Source organism: Ambystoma mexicanum, chromosome 6q, assembly GCF_040938575.1.
Source record: "Ambystoma mexicanum isolate Mex_15411 chromosome 6q, UKY_AmexF1_1, whole genome shotgun sequence".
NCBI lineage: Eukaryota > Metazoa > Chordata > Amphibia > Caudata > Ambystomatidae > Ambystoma > Ambystoma mexicanum.
In genome coordinates, this window is record NC_090937.1 from 400,620,714 (window position 1) to 400,642,011 (window position 21,298).

The window sequence follows — 21,298 nt, forward strand, 5'->3', positions numbered from 1 at the left end:
ATGCAACGGAAAAATCAGTGTTCAAAAGAATAAAGGTAGTTGAACCAGATCTCCTCCTCACGTTAAACCTCACATAGTAAGGCTGTCCTTGTCAGCAGGATGACACACTCTGGCTCGGTTTCTAACACTTTAAGCAGCCAAACCATGGATTGAGGCCTGCCTGGCCTTCCGGGTCAATATTTTTTCTTTGACTTTCAAAATTTTATTTCAATGTAATGTTCACAAAGGTCCCCCTCTGCCGGGCTCAGACCTTACAGCTCACAGTTCACATAGGTCCTCCTCTGTCGGGCTCAGACCTCTGACGTCACAGTTCAATGCAAGCTTGCAAAGGGGCTTCCTTCCCCAAGCTTATTGTACTTGGGGTCTCCCTCAATCTGGCTGTGACCCATTTCGGATGGCAAAGACTTCCAAATGTGCGTGGCTCTCTTTACAGAGCACTGCAGGACCACTTTGACTCAAAGCCCATGTTTACTCTTGCTTAATTCACTTTTGCTGATTGTTCATTTTATAGCTTCAAACAATGTACCTCTCACAGAGACTTTCAAATGGGATATTTCCTTTCACCGGACCACTGCTTTACTTAGTATCGCTGATCGCACAGCTGCCTTTTACTTCAACGTTCATTCACAGGTCTGCCTTTGTTCGTATCGCATCCACACGTGTGCAGCCTTCACTTGTGATATAATGTTGCTACTTCATTCCCTTTAAAAAACAACGGTCTCTCAGGTTGCTTGCCAACTCACTGGCTGTGTGCGCTTAATTCTTATTTTACTATTTCCAATTCACGAGTCAAGGTTAGTACCACAGGCTTGCCCTCGCCTCCCCAACTCGGCTGTACACCCGGGAGAGTGGCTGGCGTCCTTGACACACAATGCAATCTTCACTCTTCTGGCCTTCCCCACGTAGCTTTCCTTGAGAGTGGAGTGACCAGACCCCTGCCCTGTTCTCAAAGAGGGTCCTGAAATACAGCTGGCTTTCCTGAACTTTAAACAGAGGTTTTCAATGTAAGTAGCATTGAGGCCTTTGAAAGCAAAAGGTGGGGGAATCTGCCTGTGTTAAATCCTTCCCTTTATAGTGGATAGGGGGTAGGGGGCAAAACTGTGTAGATCCTTAGCTTTTTAACTAACAAAATATTAATTTATATAATTCCCCTTGGCGGAACACCAAAAGGTGATTTTTGTTGAAATTCAAAATTAACAAAGCTGATTCCCAAGGTGCCTGTCAGAGGCAATGACCTCCAGTAGAGAACTCTGGGGGTTTTTGTCACTTTGCTCTCTCCCCTTCGTCCATTGCTCTTCTCCAGCAGGTGTCCCTTTGTCCCGAAGGTTATGCTTTTACTCGTCTAATGCCTTGCTCGGAGTGTGTCTTTAGGTGTTGCCTTTTATTTGTGTGAGGATAACTAACTGCTATCAGGTGTATGCACTTAGTGTAAAGTGCCTGGCTTTGCCTGACCCGATTAACGGGACATGTCTAAAATGATGTGAGAATGTTAGTCTGGTTACTCTCAGTCACCCTCTTCCAGGGCCAGTGTTTTTTTAAAAAAGGTGGGGGGAGTTGGGACTTTGAAAAATTCTACAAAATAGGATGGGGTAGATGAACAAAAAAGGGTGGAATACCGCATCTCACAACTGGCTGTCTCACCCTCACTCCCTGAAGACCCCTCACCCAGGTGATCCTCCTGCACTGGTCCACCCCCAGGGTCTGGATACAAAGGCTATGGCCGTGCCCTGCCGACCTGATAGAGAGATCCCTGGGGACTAACGGGTGAGACACCCTCTGGTTTGTCACAATAATGAAAAACATTTTGAGTGTACATAGAGTTTTAGGAATCTACATTTTAATTCCTTTGTATATTATAATTATGCTCTAGCTAGTGAATCTCTCTGGTTTCGATGAACAGAAGGGAATAGCCAGGCATTACGGTTGGCACTTTAAAGATGTTAAATGAACCTTTTCGTTACAATGCAAATATACGTTTTGTGAATATTTCATTTTTTAAGATTTATAATGGTAGTGGTAGAAGGAGAAGGTTATTTTGGATTGATATTGTATTTTAATTTGGATACCGACAATGTGTTTACTTTTTAGAAATGTTTTAATCGTAGGTCGAGATATATGTCAGTAAGATATAGAAAAATTTACTTTAAGTGTTATTGTTTGTCTAATGGTGTTTTGCCTAATTATATATTTTGTGTAAGGTTTTAATGTATAAACCAAATGACAGTTCATTTTACTGTGAGAAGAAAGGTAACATAGATCATATTTTATTTTTCATAGAGAACTGATCCTGAGTCATTGCACTCCGATTCTCCTGCTCTAGTAGCCTAAATAATATTGGACTTGTTTGCTACATGCTCAATCTCCCAAAATAATTGTGGCAAGCTAATAACCAAACAAATCTGAAGAGTTGCGGTGGAGTGTCTTGATGGATTATAACAACTGGTTTTTATCTGGGCAACACTGAAACTCATTTTTTCAGCCTGTCATGACATAACAAAATGTGAAAGACATATAATTCAGTGTTGGTCCCGCTCCAAAGATGGCAGTCCATCCCAAACTGCTAGGCCACTATCCTCCTATACGATCACAAGCAATCCCAGGCATGTATTTTCTGCATTATAGGGATAGCGCAAGCCTTAAATCCATCATTCTTTTATATGATCCCCACAATGGTATGGGTATGTTTAGAGGTGGGCCCTGAGCTTCCCCCACCTGGAGACTCAAGCTACACCTTTCTGACGATGCCCACTTTCGCCGAAACCTGCAATGGGAGATGCCTGTAGCCTGGTGCAGAAGGAGTGTGGCCTAGAAGTTCCAGCTGGACTGCATCTTTTGGGGATTGACCAAGCCTTATTTGGATATGCCCCCCTTCTGTAAGGGATTTTGTGGGGTTTCATCCTAGGCACCAACAAACAGAACTGGAGGGCCCATGGGAATAATTACCAGCCAACCTTCTTAAAAAGACCATCACACTGAAAATGGGCCTATTAAGGTAGACTGCAGGGGTTTCTGCAAGTAACACAATGAAGTGCTATTTTAAAAATGCCTATCTGTCATTGCAAAAGGAAAATCAGCCATTTAATTCAAAGTGGCAGAAGAAATTCAAAGGCCCACGTTCACATGAAAAACAGGATTTGCATACATTGAAACGAAAATGGCTTTAGATGCACCTTTACAGTTTTAAAGGAAGGCGTGAGAAAATGTTTCTCCTGCTAACATAAAGATGTCAGGGAAAAGACGTAATGTGGGTTGACAAGATGTAATGTATGTTATGCTTCACATGTAAAATACTGGCAACACATGAAAATAAAAGGCCACTTTGTTTCCATTTATCACATGAAAATGTAATTTAGGCCCAAGGCAGACCCTTTTGCTTGTTTTTGGGCAGACTTCATAAAGGACTCCCCCACTGCAAGTCTGGCTTTTGCATCCCAGCTATTTACAACTGGAATAATGTGTGGCCTGCTAAGGGTGTTGAAAACAAACTTTCCCCAGACTGGCTGGCTCTGAAGGCTCATTTATGTCAGTGGCAAATGGTCTAGCAAGTGCATGACTGGAATGTGGGAGGAGCTGCAATCAAGAGGAGCTGAACAAAATATAAGAAAATTGAAGGTTTATCAGATCAAAATGGTGGTCCACTTCAGATAACAGTATAGGATGTCAGATGGCAGCAGGGCTTTGTGACATCAGAGGGCAGTCCTAGAACATTATCTGCAGTGGGAGATCTCTGTGTAGCTGATGTCTCCCAAGCATTTACGGCCGGCAGACAACCATTTCAAACAACAAAGAGGCTAACAAAACCACAGTCCAGGAAGCTCTGGGCACATGCTGGCCAGGAATGGCAAATGGTTTGGGGGAAGGAGAACTCACATTTGCATAACATGAAGATTTCATATTAGTTTGAAAGGTCTATCATAACTTGTGTATTTTTCTCAGCAATCAAAAATCAGAATGCATTCATTTATGTGTCATTTTTAAGATAATTCCAGGCAATTTTGGTGAAATAAAATTCATCCATCTGTGATTTAGGGAATGGTAATAGCAAGCTAAAAGGTCTTTCTGGCTGCTTTGAACATGTCCTGAATTTAAGAGTTGGCAAACTGGTGTAGGATATAATTAGGCAGTTGGAGAGTAAATTGCATGGTCATAACAATTAGGCTTTATGGATGGATGGAGGAAAATTGCCACACACCTGTGCAACATGGTGCAGACCCGTCTGTCGTTTCATTAAATAATTCCCCAAGATTAGCTGAAGTGGAATATAGGAATATATATATATATACACACACATACATATACATATATGATGGCAGTTACTAGTAAATTATGAAGTTTTGCCACATAACTACTTTTTGCCTAAAAGTTAACATGAAAAAAGGAGGATTTCAAAAGGGAGTTGCTGTTTTTCTGCTCTAAACTCCTAAACCAATCCTTGGAGAGAGGCTGGACTTCGGTGAGAGAGAAGGGTAACTGTCCAATTTTGGTTGCAGGAATACCTTAAGGGTACTGCCCAATAGTGAAATCTTGATTGTGTCATTACTGGTATATAAAGTGCATACACTATGAGAGAAAGAGAAAGCTGCAAAACAATACCATATGACAGCTGCAAGGAAACACCAAAAGGAGATTTGCTGAAATTGCATCTGAGTGGAGCTGTCTATTGCTGGGGATGCCTAAACGGTGACTGGGCCTTATGGTTAAGAGCTGGGGACTATCCTTGAGAGAGGAGTGACCAGACCCCTGCCCTTTCCTCCAAGAGGGTCCTGAAATACAGCTGGCTTTCCTGAACTTTAAACAGAGGTTTTCAATGGAAGTAGCATTGAGGCCTTTGAAACCAAAAGGTGGGGGAATCTGCCTGTGTTAAATCATTTCCCTTTATAGTGGGTAGGAGGCAAAACTGTGTAGATCCTTAGCTTTTTAACTAACACAATATTAATGTATATAATTCCCCTTGGCAGAATACCAAAAGGTGATTTTTGTTAAAATTCAAAATTAACAAAGCTGATTCCCAAGGTGCACTGAAAACTATAGACTGTAATGTAATTGGGTAATCCTATTTTTCCTGTTAACCCTGACTTCTTTTAGGAAGAGGGGCATCTTTGTCCCGAAACTAAAACTGAAAAAAATCCCTAAACTGTCAACGTTGAGTGCAGGGGGTTCTGAAATCCAAAATTCTTAAATCATCTCAATTTTTTCTGTTCACTTTTCCCAACACAGGTCTTTAAGTGGAGGGGGTCTGAAATCTCAAATTGTTAAATCATCCCAATTTTTTTCTAACTTCTGCAACACAGGCCTTTAGTTGGAGGCGGTTCTGAAATCCATAATTTTCAAATCTTCCCATTTTTTTCTGTCCAGCTTCCCCAAAACAGGCCTTCAAGTGGATGGGGCGGAGGGTTTGAAGCACATAATTCTTAAATCATTTCATTTTGTTCTGTCCAGCTTCCCCAACACATGCCGTTAATTGGTGGGGGCCTGAAATCTAACATTGCTAAATCATGCCAATTTTTTCTGTCCAGTTTCGCCAACACAGGCCTTTTCCTATGGGAGGGGGTTCTGAAATCCATAATTCTTAAATCATCCCATTTTTTTCTGTCCAGGTTCCCCAAAACAGGCCTTCGGGTGGAGGTGGGTCTGAAATCCGAAATTCTTAAATCATACACATTTTTTCTGTTAACTTCCCAACAAAGGCATTTAGGTGTAGGTTGGTCTGAAATCCAAAATTCTTAAATCATCCCAATTGTTTCTGTCCAGCTTCCCCAGCACATGCCTTTAATTGGAGAGGGTCTGAAACCCAAAATTCTTAAATTATCCCAATGTTGTTCTGTCTAGCTTCCCCAACACAGGTCTTTAAATGGAGGGGGTTCTGAAATCCGAAATAACTAAATCATGGCAATTTTTCTGTCCAGCTTTGCCAACACAGCCCTTTAAGTGGAGAGGGTTCTGAAATCCATAATTCTTAAATCATCCAATTTTTTTCTGTCCAGCTTCCCCAAAACAGGCCGTCAAGTGGAGGAGGGTCTGAAATACAAAATTCTTAAATCATACGAATGTTTTATGTCCAGCTTCCGCAACACGGGCCTATTAGTAGGGTGGGGTCTGAAGTTCAAAATTCCTAAATCGTCCCAATTTTTCTGTCTGACTTCCCCAACCCAGACCAAGGTAGGGAGGTGTCTGAAAAACACATTGCTAAATCACCCTGTGTTTATTTTAAAGCAAAATAGTGGGTAAAGTAATAATTGCCATATACATTTGTACAACTGTGTAAACCAAACTGCTAGCCTTTTAAGCATGCAGGTCAATATAAATTGCACAGCACTGCATATTTGACTGGTTTTGTTAATTGACCAGTGTTGATTATTTCTAGAAGTGCACTCTGTAGAAAGTCACGTATTGTGATTTGTGTTTTTCCTAACCAGCTTGTGTGATTTATTTATGTAACAAGAAGTTTAATTGTGAGACACATAGAAGCAGGGCTAGACTGGCCTATAGGGAACTCAGGAGATGTCCCGGTAGGCCTCTGCACGCTGGGCCTCTTTTGTGTGCTATTTCCTGTTCCCATAGGAAAAGGGTTGGGCTAGCTGAAAACAGGGATTATGGGGCCACTTTGAAAATTATTTCTAGGGCCTCTTATGGTTCCCATTCCACCACTGCAAAGGAGGTGGTGTGTGTAGTTTAGTGCGATCTCCATTATCTAATATTCAAAGAAATACAAATATGTTTCCTGTACACCGGCCTGGTTCTTGGCTCATTGGTAGCTAATGGGGAAGGATCCAAAGGACATGGATGTATTTACCTCGAGAAACTAAAAACGATTACGAAACATGAGATTTTATGGCCAGTTCTGTGGATATTATGCCAGTACACGCTACAATGTTTTGAGTGCGCGTTGGCAAGATGACACCATATTTATTTTGAGAACATTTTACCAGTTTTGTCATTCGGACCGATACAGATGGAAACGAATGTACTCAATAAGGACCCAGTTTATAAAGTTTAGAGACCAGTGACCCAGGGATCTTGCAATATCTTTTGTAGGAGTGTCCATTGTTTTGTGTTTTCTTTTAGTGCTCTCTCTTGTTTGTGCACAGTTTGCAATGTGGTTTCCACGAGAAAGGGGGAAGAGGGTCCACATTTTTACATGGTTGGATTGGGCAATAAAATTGTCTCGGGCACCAATGAAAAAGTGGTATACAGTTCCAAATGTGACACTTTCCTTTTGTGACACTGTTTAAATATTATCCAAGGGGGAGTATTTTGATAAAATGTAATGCAAATATTCAGCAACACTGGGCAAAACTACTAGCTGCATGGTGAAGTAACTCATCAAACTGTCCCACATTGGCCAAAAAAGTGGCGCACTTTGACCCAAAAAAGTGGGCCACACCAGCATTTTACGTTTTTGGTTAGGCCATGGGCCTATTGCCCTATAGGTTTGTCCGAACCTGGCGGGGGTGGGGGGTCGGATGGGTGGTGCCGTGGAGCTGTCAGTTTGTGTGTGGTGGGTGTGGGGTGAGAAATTTCATAAGCAAAAAAGGCAGCAGTGTTGGATGATGTCAGTGCATCAGCTGCTCCGTGACAAAGAGGAGACGTGAGACTCCATCGGCAGCACCGAGAGGGAGACAGAAAGAGAGGCACCGCCGGAGAGACAACTGTGAAACAATAAACAACAGAGGAGAGCAGCGGGAGGGGAATTAAGGTCGCAGCCCCCCCAGAGGGAGCCAGCACGGGCCGCGCACAGCACAGCGCGAACAACAACCCTCCACCCCCTCCGCACCCGCGGGCTGGGAGAGGAGCGCGAGGAGACAGGAACTGACAGGAGGAGACGGCAAGGAAGAAGAGAGTTATTCACTCGCTCGACTTGTCGGAGCTGTAGCAGTGCCGAAGCCCGGCCGCCATGGACAGCGACGAGGAGACGCTGGAGGAGACGGTGGAAGGTAACCGTGTCCTCTGGGGAGAGGGGGCGCCCGCTGAAGGCTGTTATGCAACAGCTGCGCATGAACTGAGCTCCATAGAAGGCAAAGGGGTCTCTGCCTCTGCCCTGTGCGTGCGTGCGTGCTGCCGACAGGCCCGGGGGGAGGGCTGGGGGTGCTCTTGATCTCTCCGTGCCCTGCCATGCTCCCTCCCACTGCTTCACTGATTTTGCCCCGCTTCTGGTCTGACGACCTACCACGGCACCCTATCGTTGTCCTGCCCCCCTTGGCCCCTGCCATGATTATATTAAGCTCCCGCGTCGTTGCTGTCAAGCACTCGCTCGGATTTTAATCGTACAGCAACCTGCTCCAACGTCTTTACCGCCGTGGCACGGGTCTGCTGCTTACCCGCCCTGGCTGTACCTCTGACTCCTATTCATGGCCCTGTCCTTTAACGTATGCTTCACCCTCCCCTAGCCGTGGCCCTGCCAAGACCCTGCCATGCTGCTCACGTGGCCCGACCGTGCACTTGCTCCCCATTTGCCACCCTGGCTCCCTTTCCTTGACTTTCTCCACTTCGTACTGCCCCTTTCCTCTTCGCACGCCTGCCATACTCGCTCTCCTGCACTTGCCAGTCTGCCGCCAGCCAGCCCATCCACCTGGCCAGCGCAGCAGGGGAAGTCAGCACTGAAGAAGAGGGGCAAAGAAGAAACCACGCTTCCCAGACCTCCCTGTACAACTGTGTGTTCTTTTGTCACGGTTGTCTGCTGTGCTTCTTGCCAAGTGCAACGCAGCGTCGCTGCAGCGTGGTGGCGAGACTGTCTGCACTGCAAAACCTGCCGCTTTTTGTGTCTGGAAATAAATACACGAGCCCACTGCCCCAGTAACAGGCAATGCAATGCCAGCTACGCTTATCATAGTGAAAGGCAAAACATGAAGTAACATTTCCACATGATGGCATCGCTGATTCTTCTGTGTATTCGCCGCACCATACACTGCTGTAATGTAACTACTTTTTCCCTGATATAAATCCCTTTGACTCTTGCACGTGTGTTCGCTCTGTGAGTGAGGGGAACCAAATGTTGGCCCGCTCTCCGAAAGATGAGACGTCTTTTTCCTAATAAGGGTCTGTCCGGTCGGAAACCGTCACGGTCCCGAGGCCGGTGGACGCGGGTGCTTGGCTCCTCAGCAAAAACATTATAAGTGCTTGATGGCAGAAGTGCAGGCGTATGAATGGGGCTGTAATTTCTCACAGTTTTTGGTGTGACCCAGCGCCAGTGACGTAATATCACCAAAATCTTAAAGGTAGCGAAAGTGATTTCATGTGACCGTTGACCCCGATGACTTTAATAAAACAAAAGCTATATAGGCCTCAATTTGCAGTGCCTCTTCCCATATTTCGAATGCTAGTAACTTCTGAAACGCTGGCTGGATTTGAATGGATTTTTCCCAGAAATGTCTGGCAAATATTCATTTAAAAGGTTTTAAAGTTATCAAGAAAACGAAAAAAGTAATTTTTGACCTATTCTAGGTCATTTTCTTATAGAGAAAAATGTGTTTCTATTGAATGTGCAAAGCGTGCCAACGATGGATGAATTTGCACCAAATAAAAAGTTGGGCACAAAGCGCTGCAGATATACGTTTTTTAGTTTTGGGCGCTAAATCATGTTAAAGTGCCACCCTTAAAGCAAAACTATTGATTTGCAGTACACCTGGAAGGGAAATGTGATGTAAGGAGGGGCACACAACTTGTTTGGTTATTTACCAACCCATTGACTACCAATGGCCATGCTAATCTCTATGACCATTACCACCCGCTACCTGTCCCCCCCAACCCAAAGCACATCCTCTTGGATTCTCTTTGAGCTAGCTTTATCAAGTAGTAACATCAAACTTTCAGCTGTCTGTCAGTGTGATTTCAACGCAGTATTCTTAGAGTTCATCACTTAATTGCAGTTATAAATGCACTGCTGATGTATTAAATCTGTCTTTACCAAGTTTTTATCAGCCATTTCTTTTAAAGGTGGTGTAGTGTGCGTGCCCTGGCACTGAAGTCCTACTTCAAAAAGGCATTGGCGAAGCCAACATTTTTGTCTTCAGTAGATAGACATTTGCTAGGCACTGCTGTCATATGCCATTTTTCAGCTGTTGGCCTCTTATGGCCAAGTAGTGCTATTATGGCAGTACCTGGCAAATGCTTTTAAAACAGAAAAAAGTGGTGTCCCCATTCCTCAAAACCTTTTATATGTCTCCCATTGTGCATTGCCACACGGAGGCGTTCCAGACATTAAAAGTGGACATTTTTTTGCTCCCTGCGTGCGATTCCTGTGGTATCCTGAGGGAAGCCAACAAAAAAAGAGCTCACATTGATGCTTGGAGCAGGGAAAGGGTTGGGTGCACTTAAGGCTATTAGTGGGCAGTGTGACGGAGGACCAAATGGTTAGTTGGACACATTGGGAAGGGCTGGAGAGCCTGTTTTGAGTCAGATCCTTTTCTTTTTACTGAAAGAACCCTGCGGGATACCCATGGGATACCTGCGGGAATGTCACAAGACACAATCGGAATAAAGGTCCTGCTGGCAATGAGTGTGTGAAAGGGGATTGTTAATTGGAGAGGGTCGGGTGTATTTACATATTGCAGGTAGAGGGGTACCTACAAATGAGGAGTGGTGTACATTGAGAGTGGCATTGGAAATGCGGAAGACTTCATTTTTAGCATTTTCCTATTAGCGCGGTAACTGGCAAGTGTTGTATAAAAATTATTACAGTGGCAATTCAAGGCAGAATCACAGTGATCGCGGTTATGTTCCAGCAGGAAAATACTGCAGAATTGAAACCAGAAGGAAGGGGTGGGCGGCATTGGTCCATGGCCAAAGACCATTTAAGGGGAATCTGGTTATTTACTAGCGAGTGCGGCATGGACAACGGCCTTCAATCTAATTTTTGTAGAGTGGACAGTGACCATGGCCAAGAGACCTGGAGAAGAGAAAGCATAAAAAAATTCTTGAAATTCATTGAAATAACTAATTAATTGCATTAAAACCCCCTAAATCCAGCAGGTGTGGGACGGGCCGACAATCTTAACTCCAAGTCACCACTGTTGCTCAGTTCATGTGCACACACATGAGATCATAGCAGGGAGCAACCGTGAGCAACAAATTACATAATGGAGAACATCTATGAGGAGTGACTCTGAGTTAAGATTGCACTTCTCACATCCACCGAATTTCATGGGCTTTATTGCAGTGAATTGGATCATCTTAACTCTGTCTTAACTTAATGTATATGTACTCAAAATATAATACTTTATTTATATTGTAGTATCTGGAAAACTCAGGTAAGTCAGCCAGCACACAGGAACCACGCAGGAGTCAACTAAGTACAAAAGGAAATGTACTTTAATGCTTAGAACTCAGGCAGGAAGGTTACATGGGAGTAAAGGGTTAGGCATCCTTCTGCTACAGGTTCCCATCTCCAAGTCCCCACCAAAAGTCATCCCTGGAATCACTAGCACTCCACCATTCTACATTCCATCTGGGGTTCCTTAGATGGCTGACACTCAAATAACCAGGGATGCATTAATTCAGCATACAAACATGTGTGTGTCTCTCTCTCTCTCTCTCTCTCTCTCTCTTTCTCTCTCTCTCTTTCTCTCTCTCTCTCTCTCTCTCTCTCTCTCTCTCTCTCACTCTCTCTCTCTCTCTGTCTCTGTTAAGGTGATCAGATTGAAATCAACAAACCCCCTGAAATTCAGCAATCACATTTCAAGCAAGTCCACCCTAACTATGCACCCCCTGTTGTGCAGCGTCTGACCACAATGATGACATCACAGATGATGTCACTGTTGATATCCCTAATTACATCATACATGACATCACTGATGACATCTCTGATGGCCTCACTAGTTATATCATGCATGACATCACAGATGTCACTAATTGGATTAATGACATTTTGAAATATGACAGCTGTTTTTTAACATGACATATGTAAACATATTTAATATTTACACAGTACAATGTATTCTGCCCTTGTTTCTTTAAATGTAACACACAGTATGCAATTATGTAGTATAAGTAACTGATTTTTTTCGTAGTAACCAAACTTCGAATTCTTAGATAATATAGTATCACAATGCACACAGGCACGCACTTTCTTTTGTATGTCATTATTTTTTTAAAATAAAACTTGTCATTTAGAAAAGAAATACATTTATATAATGTTAATATAGTGAGGAGAGTTGTACATTTAAATGTGAACATTGACTATTTTCAAAACACTTACTATTACACATGTTTCTACTTCTATCTATTCTTATTTTTTTACTACTACATATACTTATTATATTATGTTTGAAATACCTGAAATAGATTGACCTGAATCAGGCACCCTCCCTGCAATGCAGTATTGTAATTGTTTACTAACACATGAAATTCAAACCATTTGTATAATGGTACATATTTTTATGCTCATAAGTATTACAAATGAATGTGCCACACATAATTATATCATACTTTACTGTACATTTTGAACCAATAGTTTTCTTTGGGGCCCACTAGCCATGGCCTTCGGCCTTGCCCACTGTACATGTTGCACCAATAGGTTTCTTTGAGGCCCACTAGCCACAGCCTTTTGCCATAGTCAGTGGCCACTGCCTTTGGCTGTGTTCATGTACATGTTACACCAATACATTTCTCCTGAGTCCACTAGCCATGACCTTCAGCCGTGGACATTGTGCATGTTGAATCAATAGGTTTCTTCACAGGAATTTGTTCATGGTCAGTGGCCACGGCTGTCATGTTGCACTAGCAGGATTCATTGGGGCTCACTAGCTATGGCTTTTGTCCATGGCCAGTGGCCACTGCCTTTGGCTGCGACCTCTGTACATGGTACACCAATAGATTACTTTGGGGCCCACTAGCCATGATCTTTGGCACAGAGACCCGCTGCCTAGGAGATGTGATCACTGCAGGTGTAAAATAACTTTTTTTTATTACACTCTCTCCCTTTTCCCACATAATTCCCGAGATATTCACAAAAACTGCTTCAATGCATTTTGAATGTTTTCAAGAAAAATCTGGTTTCCCACATTAGTGAGATGCACTCCATCACTTCGAAATGTTTTGAAAATATCAAATGTAACATTTTCATTATGGAAAGATGTCATCCCAACATCCCGCAAAAAAAGCACATACAACTTTATTCACATTACACCTTGCTTTCTCAATTTGTGGACAAGATAAATTCGAACGCATCCACGTTTGTCTCTGAGCTATCCGTGAAAAAATACTTTTTGAATGTGAAAACAGTTCCATCAGCCTTCCAAATGTTTCCTTCATTGCAAATTCTAATGAAATTCCGGTAACATACTCCAAACTGTTGCCTCTACAGTGCACTACAATGATGTCCGGATGCTTTAAGTTAGCCATATTCTCACAAAATGAGAGGAATTCCACCTACTTCATTCCTCGAACTCTGTACCATGAAACTTGAAATTCATCAAATCCAAGTTCGTCAGACAATCCACATTGCTCAGAATACACCATCAGCCAATGGATCCACGAGTCAGACACAACAAAGATAACTCTTGCTACCCAGTCTTCCTTCACACCACACACCACACCCAGGAAACCTGATTGGCTGATCACACAATGTCCACAGCCATCCTGTCATACCTTCGACCAACTGGCGGGTACTACCGTATTGGTGGCTGTTCCCCCATTGAATGTTCCATCAAGTTGTTTTGGAACGGTTAGCAGCGCTCTAGTCATTCTTCCAACATGGCCGCCGCTGGGAAGTACATAGCATTTGCACTCCCAGCGGTCAGCGCGTTGCAACCATCCGGATAACATTTTCCTCATTCTGGTGAATACGCTAAGTGTTTTCTGCATTTCGCTTCACACAAGCTCTTTTCTCTCTCGATCTCTGCCCCTCAGCTCTGTGCTGTATCCTTTCTTTAGCACTCGCTGTCAGTCCGAATCTCTCTCTCTTTCTCTCTCTCTCTCTCTCTCTCTCTCTCTCTCTCTCTCTCTCTCTTGTTCTTTACACTCTCTTCAGAGCTCATCCACTGACTTAGGCTGTCTGCTCGGAGCTATCTCTGCTGCTCCCTGCCTCTTTACTGGCCCTGCTGGGTAACTCCCCCCTCTTCTCCTCCTCTATTCCTTGTTACTTCCATTACACTTACCTGTGGCAGTCCTACGGTCCCTTTCTTTGTCCATTCAGCCGGCTTGAGTGCTGCTCCAAGTTCCATGTCCTGTAGCTGCACATGTGCCATACATACCGGTTCTTCTCGCAAGGGGTTTTTTATGTCTTCGAGCTTTTTCCCCTCACTAAACAGCCTGTCCTCGGGATAGGAGTCATAGGGCCTCATTACACGGATGGCGGTAAGGATTTACCGGTACCAGTAAAATACCGGTACCAGTAAATCCTTACCGCATTACTACGAGGTCCCTTTGCGGGTTGGGGGATTTAAAGCCTGCTTTTTGCAGGCGTTAAAAACCAACCCGCAAAGGGACCCAGGGAGCTAATTACGGTACCGCAATTTGCGGTACCGTAATTAGCGCCTTCCCCATTCGCATTGAGCCCTATGGGCCAAAAATGGGAATGGGGAAGGGCAATGGTGGAAGGGGGAATTACCGCCCCGCCAATCTTGGAATGGGGCAGTAATTCCCCTTTCCGCCAAGGCGGTGCCGGTATTTTACCGGCATGAACCATGGCGCTAATAGCGCCATGGTTCTCCACCATCCGTGTAATGAGGCCCATAGTGTTGAAATTCACAGGCATCACTGTGGCTTCTACCCGAGGTAGGCAGATTCTTCAAAAGAAAGAGAAGGACTACCTGGCACATGGACACATAATTCAAGAAGACCCAGAGACAAACAACACAGGTGAGGAGAGTGGTGCAGGGAGCGGGTTGGAGAAGGAAAATTGTGATAAGATTTTGGAAGAATCATAGCAAGGAGAGGACACATCCACGACTGTCCATGGTCTCCACAGTCCCTTTTCCATGCTAGGCATCCACAAAAGACCCGGATGTGGCACATGGATATCAGCTCCACAGACAAACTAGAAGTGCACAACATGGCACTCCGTATGTGTCAATAAGCAACAGCATGACTAAATAGCTTAGAAAAATGTATCTCCAACACAGCTGAATTAGGAAAAGTATTAACCCTGTGTCTAAACTGCAGAGCAATTCTAAAACATAACCTTGATATAGAACAAGGTTTAGTCAATGGAGCAGTTGTTGGCTTCCAAACATATCCACATGACAACAACATTCAGTTTGTCAACATCCACTTTGACAAACGTGCAGAAGTTAAAAACACAGGCCCACAATAGCAGGATTCTTTCTTTTCAAAGACATGTACGTACACAAAGAACAATTTTCTCTATCTCTTGCATATGCTTTCACTATTCAAAAATTGCAGATTTTACCCTAGATATGATATGATATGGCATTTATAATGCGCCTATACAAAAGTGTTTCAAGGCATGACGAGCAAGGGAGGGGGAACAGAGGGAAGACAGACAACGATCCTACTAGTCTAGGTGCCATTCAGATTGCGCAAGTGCAGGGGAAGGGGAATGAGGAAAGTGATTGGGTTAAGGGGCAGGGATCAGTGCATTACATGGGATAATAAAATAAATAACAAAGTAAAAGTACGGCCAGCAGCTGACAAGGACAAGGGGAAGTGCAGGCATCAGGTGTCAAGTGCTAGTAGTGGGACTGTAGGGATACAGAAAACAGTCCCAAAGTGCAGGGGTTGCCAGGAAGGCAGTGCAGGAGTGCAACTGGTGGGGGAGAGGACATGAGCACAAGATCAGAGGGTGGCCAGGTAACCAGTGCAGTTTCAGTATCAGCTAGGAAGTCATCAGGGGAGAGGAGGAGAAAAAGCAGAAGCAAAGAGAAAGGTTTTGAGGTGCTTCCGGAACCAGAGATGATTCTCCTCAAGTTTCAGGGAGGCTGTTCCAGAGGGAGGCCCCAGCCAAAGAAAGAGATCTACCACCAACTTGTTGCTTGGAGATGCGACTGACCCTGAGGGAGTTGGAGACAGATGAGCGAAGAGCTTGAGAAGGAAGATATTTAGGAAGAGAGAGTTGAAAGTATTAAGGGCCCATGCCTCAGAAGGCCTTATGGAAAATGCAGAGGGTTTTGAACTTAATCCTTGCAGCCACTGGGAGCCAGTGCAGAGATTTCAGTCCTGGAGAGATATGATCCTTGGGCTTGAGGCCAAGGACAACCTTTGCAGTCCTGTTCTGGATGAGTTGCAGATGGTGGAGAGTAGAAGCAGGCAGATTTAGAAAGAGGCTGTTGCAATAGTCCAGCCTAGAGAGAACCAGAGCTCTGGAGACTAAATAGCTTAGAGGGACAGTGAGCTTCTGGGGGAAGGAGAGGAAAGGAAGAATACCTCTGAGGAGGTGTAGGTGGTAGTGTGACTTCTTAGAGAATTCAGAGATATGAGGAGAAAAGGAGAGTTTGTAGTTAAAGATGACTCCGAGGTTTTAAGCCTCACAGGTGGGAGCAGGAAGAGGGCCAAGAGAGGCTGGCCAGAGAGTGATAGGAAAGGAGGGAGTGGGTGTACCGATGAGGAGAATATTGGTCTTACTGGCATTAAGGCAGAAATCATTGGTGGCACACCACTCCTGGATGGCAGATAGACAGTCAGAGATGAGAGAGGAAGAAGAGATGGCTGAGGGTAGCCTGAAAATGAGCTGAGTGTCATCCGCATAGCACTGGAAGGTGGGGCAGAGCACAGCAATGCAGTGGGAAAGAAGTGCCAGGTATTGGTTGAAAAGCCAGGGAGAGAGGATAGAACCCTGGGGAACACCACAGGTAGAGATAGAGATAGAGAAGAGGAAGGACCCAAGTTGAACCTGGGAGGGTTGACCAGAGAGGAAAGAAGTCAGCCACGCCCGGGCCTGACCAGTGATCCCCAGGTTATCACAGACGGTTAAGCAGGATGGCATGGTTAACCGTGTCAAATGCAGAAGAGTGATCAAGTAAGATGAGGACACAGGGGGTGTTGGAATCAAGGTTGGAGAGCAGGTCTTCACAGATGTTCAGGGGAGCAGTTTCCATGCTTCTGGAAGCTCTGAAGCCAGACCGATTATCATGGAGACAACCAACAGATCAGTGTGAAGATTGAGCTGGGAGATAGCCAGCTTTTCCAAGAGTTTGCCCAGGAAAGGAGTGATGGAGATTGGGCAATAGTTAGCCGGGCAGGACGGGTCAGCAGAGGGTTTCTTAAGGAGAGGGTGCACAAGGGTGTTCATAAGGGGGTAAGGGAAGAATCCAGTGATGAAGGAGTGGTTGCAGAAATCGGCCAGGGCAGGAGCCAGGGAGTCAATGTGGTCCTTGATGGTTTTGGAGGAAATAGGATGAACCTGTTTTGACAAGACTTTCATAGACCGGACTTGTCTAGAAACCTCGTCTGGGGAGAACATGAGAATGGCAGAGAAGGAGGGAGGAAAGGTGGCCGAAGAAGAAGGGCCAGAGAAAGAGCAGGGAGTAGAGGGAGGAAGGCGAGAGGAGGAGAGAGAGGTCAGAATGCCCTTAGTTTTAGAGACGAAATGAGAAGCCAGCGCCATGCATAGTGCGTGGGAAGGGACAGGAGAGGTAGAGACTGCGATAGGATTGTCCAGTTCCTTGCAGATTTTGAAGAGTTCAGCCGAGTTGCTAGATGCCGCAGGCATGGATGTGAGCTCTCTTCTTGGTGCAGACAGATATCCGGTATTGCCTTTGGTGCAGCAGCATGCCAGTTTGTCAGAGGATGTACATGAAGGACGCCATTTCCTCACAGTCACCCTGCACTTGCGTTTAAGGGTGACGAGGTCTGAGTCGTACCAGGAGTTGCACTTGGCTTTGGGCTTCAGGCGGATCCTCAGGACAGGGGCAGAGTGGAGCATGGAAAGGGCTGTGTCAGGGTGTGAGTCAGCCAAAGGGGAGGGGGTGTGAACATGGTGGCGAAAGCCTCAACTGACATGCACTTCATGGGTCGGATGACCGAGAAGGTGGGTGGCAGTGATGAAGTTGGCTTGGGCTGAGGGGTAGAGAGGTTGAACTGGGAAGAAAGGAGAACGTGATCACTCCAGGAGAAAGGAGTGGTGAGAGGGATAGAAAGGGGAAGGTCTGAGGAGATCAGAACATCCAGAGTGTGCCCTGCAGAGTGAGTTGGGCCAGAGGGGAGAATAGAGAGTGAGAGAGAGTTGCAAAGATCGCGAAAGAGTCCAGAGGAAGGACAGAAAGCATTCAGGTGGATGTTGAAGTCTCCAAGAAGGAGGAGTTGAGTGGTCGAGACCAGGAGGGAAGAGGAGAGGTCCGCCCACTCAGAGAGGAAGGAGATCTGACCAGGTGGCTGGTAGATAGTAGCCACAGTAAGGGAATGGCTAGGAGAGAGAGAGCCTGCAGAAATGGCATTCAGAAGAGGAGCAGACCTACATAGGGATGACAGAGGCAGGAATCCACTCAGGGAAGGTTAGGACTCCATCCCCTCTGGAACGGTTGGACCTGGGCGCAGACAGAATCGTGTAGCCATCGGGGAGGAGAGTGTCCAAGCTTGTGACAGAGCTGGCCGTGAACCATGTCTCGGTGAGAACTAGGACATTGAGGTCCATTTCCTCCAGAAGGCAGCAGATGTCGGAGGAGTGTTTTACAGCTGAGCAAGAGTTAAGAGTGGCAATATGGAGAAGGTTGCTGACCTTCAAAGACTTCTGGGGAGGGGTGCAAATTAGATGTATGCCCTGTGAAGGTGTAAAAGAAGCCTGAGGGGGGGCAGAAAGGGAAGGAGCAGAGGGCAAGGTAGCCAAGGAGGAGGCAGCAGGGGGAGGTGAGGAAGTCGTGGAGGGGGGAAAGGGGACAGCAGGAGAAGAAAGGAAATTGATGAGGCGCAGGAAGCGTCTATCGAAGAGGAGAAGGTTGGCATGAGGGCCTTGGACCAAGACGGTACCATTCACATAAACATTAATGATGACCTTAGAGGAGTGGAAGGAGGCCAGGGGGGCCTCCCACCGGTGTCACCATTAATGGGAGAAGAAGAGAAAGGAGAGAGCACAGAGACCATATGTAGGGTCCATAGGTCTGGTGAGGGAACGACAAAGAGAATGTCTGTGGAAGTTTCCCTGGAGGAGGCACTGGTATAGGTGTCAGCGATAGGGAGGGCGGGGTTGGAGACCAGGATGTCTTTTTTAAACTTCTTCCTACCAGATTTAGTGAGGAGAGCAGGATAGTCGATAGAGAAACAGTTAGAGAAAATACGAGAGACAAAGAGCACCATAGAGTAGGTAGCGAGAGGAGAGAAGAGGAAGGGAGAGGGTAGGGGAGAACACTAGGGAAGGACACAGGGCAGGGTGCAAGGAAACGAGACAGAGAGAGGCGAGACAAGTTGAACAATTGGACAAGACGACAGACACTCAGATTTAAAGGACAATCACAATGCAATTTTAAAACTGGAGAAAACACACCTAAGTTTGAGAGTCCCGAATAGAGGGAAAACGGCCTAGGTTTCACAATGCAATTTTAAATACTTTCTCAAAGCAATTTTAAAACAGGAGAAAACACACCTGAGTTTGAGAGTCCTGAATAGAGGCAAAAAGGCCTAGGTTTCACAATGCAATTTTAAATACTTTCTCAATGCAATTTTAAAACAGGAGAAAAACACACCTAAGAGTTTACTTAATGGTCAAGTTTGCCGGGTAGAGTGAGGTTCAGAACCTAACCCAGACACTCTTACCTGCCATAGTCGCAGATGATTGACAGCTGGCAACTTGCGTTCCCCTGCGGACACCAGCAGACACTGGCTGGGGCTGCCTCAGTTAGAGCCGCCCTTTGTCTTGGGGCCCTCAGCTGCAGGGGCCGCCAGGCAGTGGGCTGCCCTGGGGAGATTATTTAAGATCTGAGTCAGACCCAATCAGGGAAGGAGTGAGGGCTGGGAGGGGAACACAAACAGGGAAGTGGATGTCACAGGGAGGAGGGGGTTCAATGCGGGGCTGGGGCTCAATGAGGCACACAATTTAAAAAATAACAAGGCCCTGGAAGGGTCTTCAACAGCGAGCCACTCACCTGCAGTCAGATAGGGAACAGCAGGCTCGGAGCTCACACTCGCCGTTGGGTTGGAGGCCCAGTGGGGAACACCAATCAGAGAGGAGGGGGGATGGTTGGGAGCCAGGAAGGGAACACAAACAGAGAAGTGGATGTCACGGGGAGGAGAGGGTGCAATGCGGGGCTGGGGCTCGATGAGGCACACAATTTTAAATAAAAATAACAAGGCCCTGGAAGGGTCTTCAACAGAAAGGCGCTCACCTGCAGTCAGATAGGGAAGAGCAGGCTTGGAGCTCACACTCGCCGTTGGGTTGGAGGCCCAGTGGGGAACACCAATCAGAGAGGAGGGGGGATGGTTGGGAGCCGGGAAGGGAACACAAACAGAGAAGTGGATGTCACAGGGAGGAGAGGGTGCAATGCGGGGCTGGGGCTCGATGAGGCATACAATTTTAAATAAAAATAACAAGGCCCTGGAAGGGTCTTCAACAGCGAGCCGCTCACCTGCAGTCAGATGGGGAAGAGCAGGGTCGGAGCTCACACTTGCCGTTAGGGCTGGAGGCCCAGTGAGAAACACCAATCAGAGAGGAAGGATGGGAGGCGGGAGGGGATCACAAACAGGGCAGTGGATGTCATGGGGAGGAGTGGGTGCAATGCGGGACTGGAGCTCGATGAGGCACACAGTTTTAAAAATAACAAGGCCCTGGAAGGTGTCATGACCACTGTGAGGGGGCACAAGGTGTGCCACAATCGGGCTCCCACCAGAACCCTAAGGGCTTTAAAACCACTGCAAAAGGGCTCCTGGAGCCAGTCCTGGCGCCTTTGGCACCAGGCTCAATGTAGGAAGGAAGGGCTGTTCAAACTAGGTCCCATTTATGTATATGGGCCTTTAAATCCAACATGGAAGCACTCACATAGTCTAGTTCTAAGAACCAAGCCATGCGGTCTAGTGTTTTGGGTGTGGCAGGCCTGGAACTACTTTCCCTGGTACTACTTTACCTGGGCTATATAAACCACACCCTGACTGCAGAACACGCTTCATGTTATTCAGCAACCAGCAGCGTGACGCTCACTGTGTCCAGTTCCTGGTCTTCAGCATCTTCCTGTAATCCTGCAAGAACAAGAACAAGATTATTCTGTTTTACCTGAGAAAACACCATCCAGCACTCAGCATCTCAGCTGGGCTGCAATCTGTGGAAACCGAGAGAAGAAGAAACATCACTCACCTGTGAGTACTAGCTTAAGGACTTCCAGCGAACCGCTGCCACAGCTGCTGTTCGAACATTGCGACCTGCAATAACAAGAAAGGGAAAAACAATATTAGAACGCGCGCTTCCAAAACATCGAATTCC

At 45.8% G+C, this 21,298-nt stretch overlaps 1 protein-coding gene across 1 annotated transcript in view; it reads left to right on the forward strand.

The window, feature by feature from the left end:
• The first annotated feature begins 7,535 nt into the window (after positions 1-7,535).
• The window catches only part of SETD7 (SET domain containing 7, histone lysine methyltransferase), a 428,942-nt gene continuing 415,179 nt past the window's right edge, over positions 7,536-21,298 (forward strand). The window contains exon 1 of the mRNA XM_069630897.1: positions 7,536-7,934. Coding sequence (XP_069486998.1) covers positions 7,895-7,934 — 40 coding nt within the window. The 5' untranslated portion in view covers positions 7,536-7,894. The remainder of the gene's footprint in view (positions 7,935-21,298) is intronic.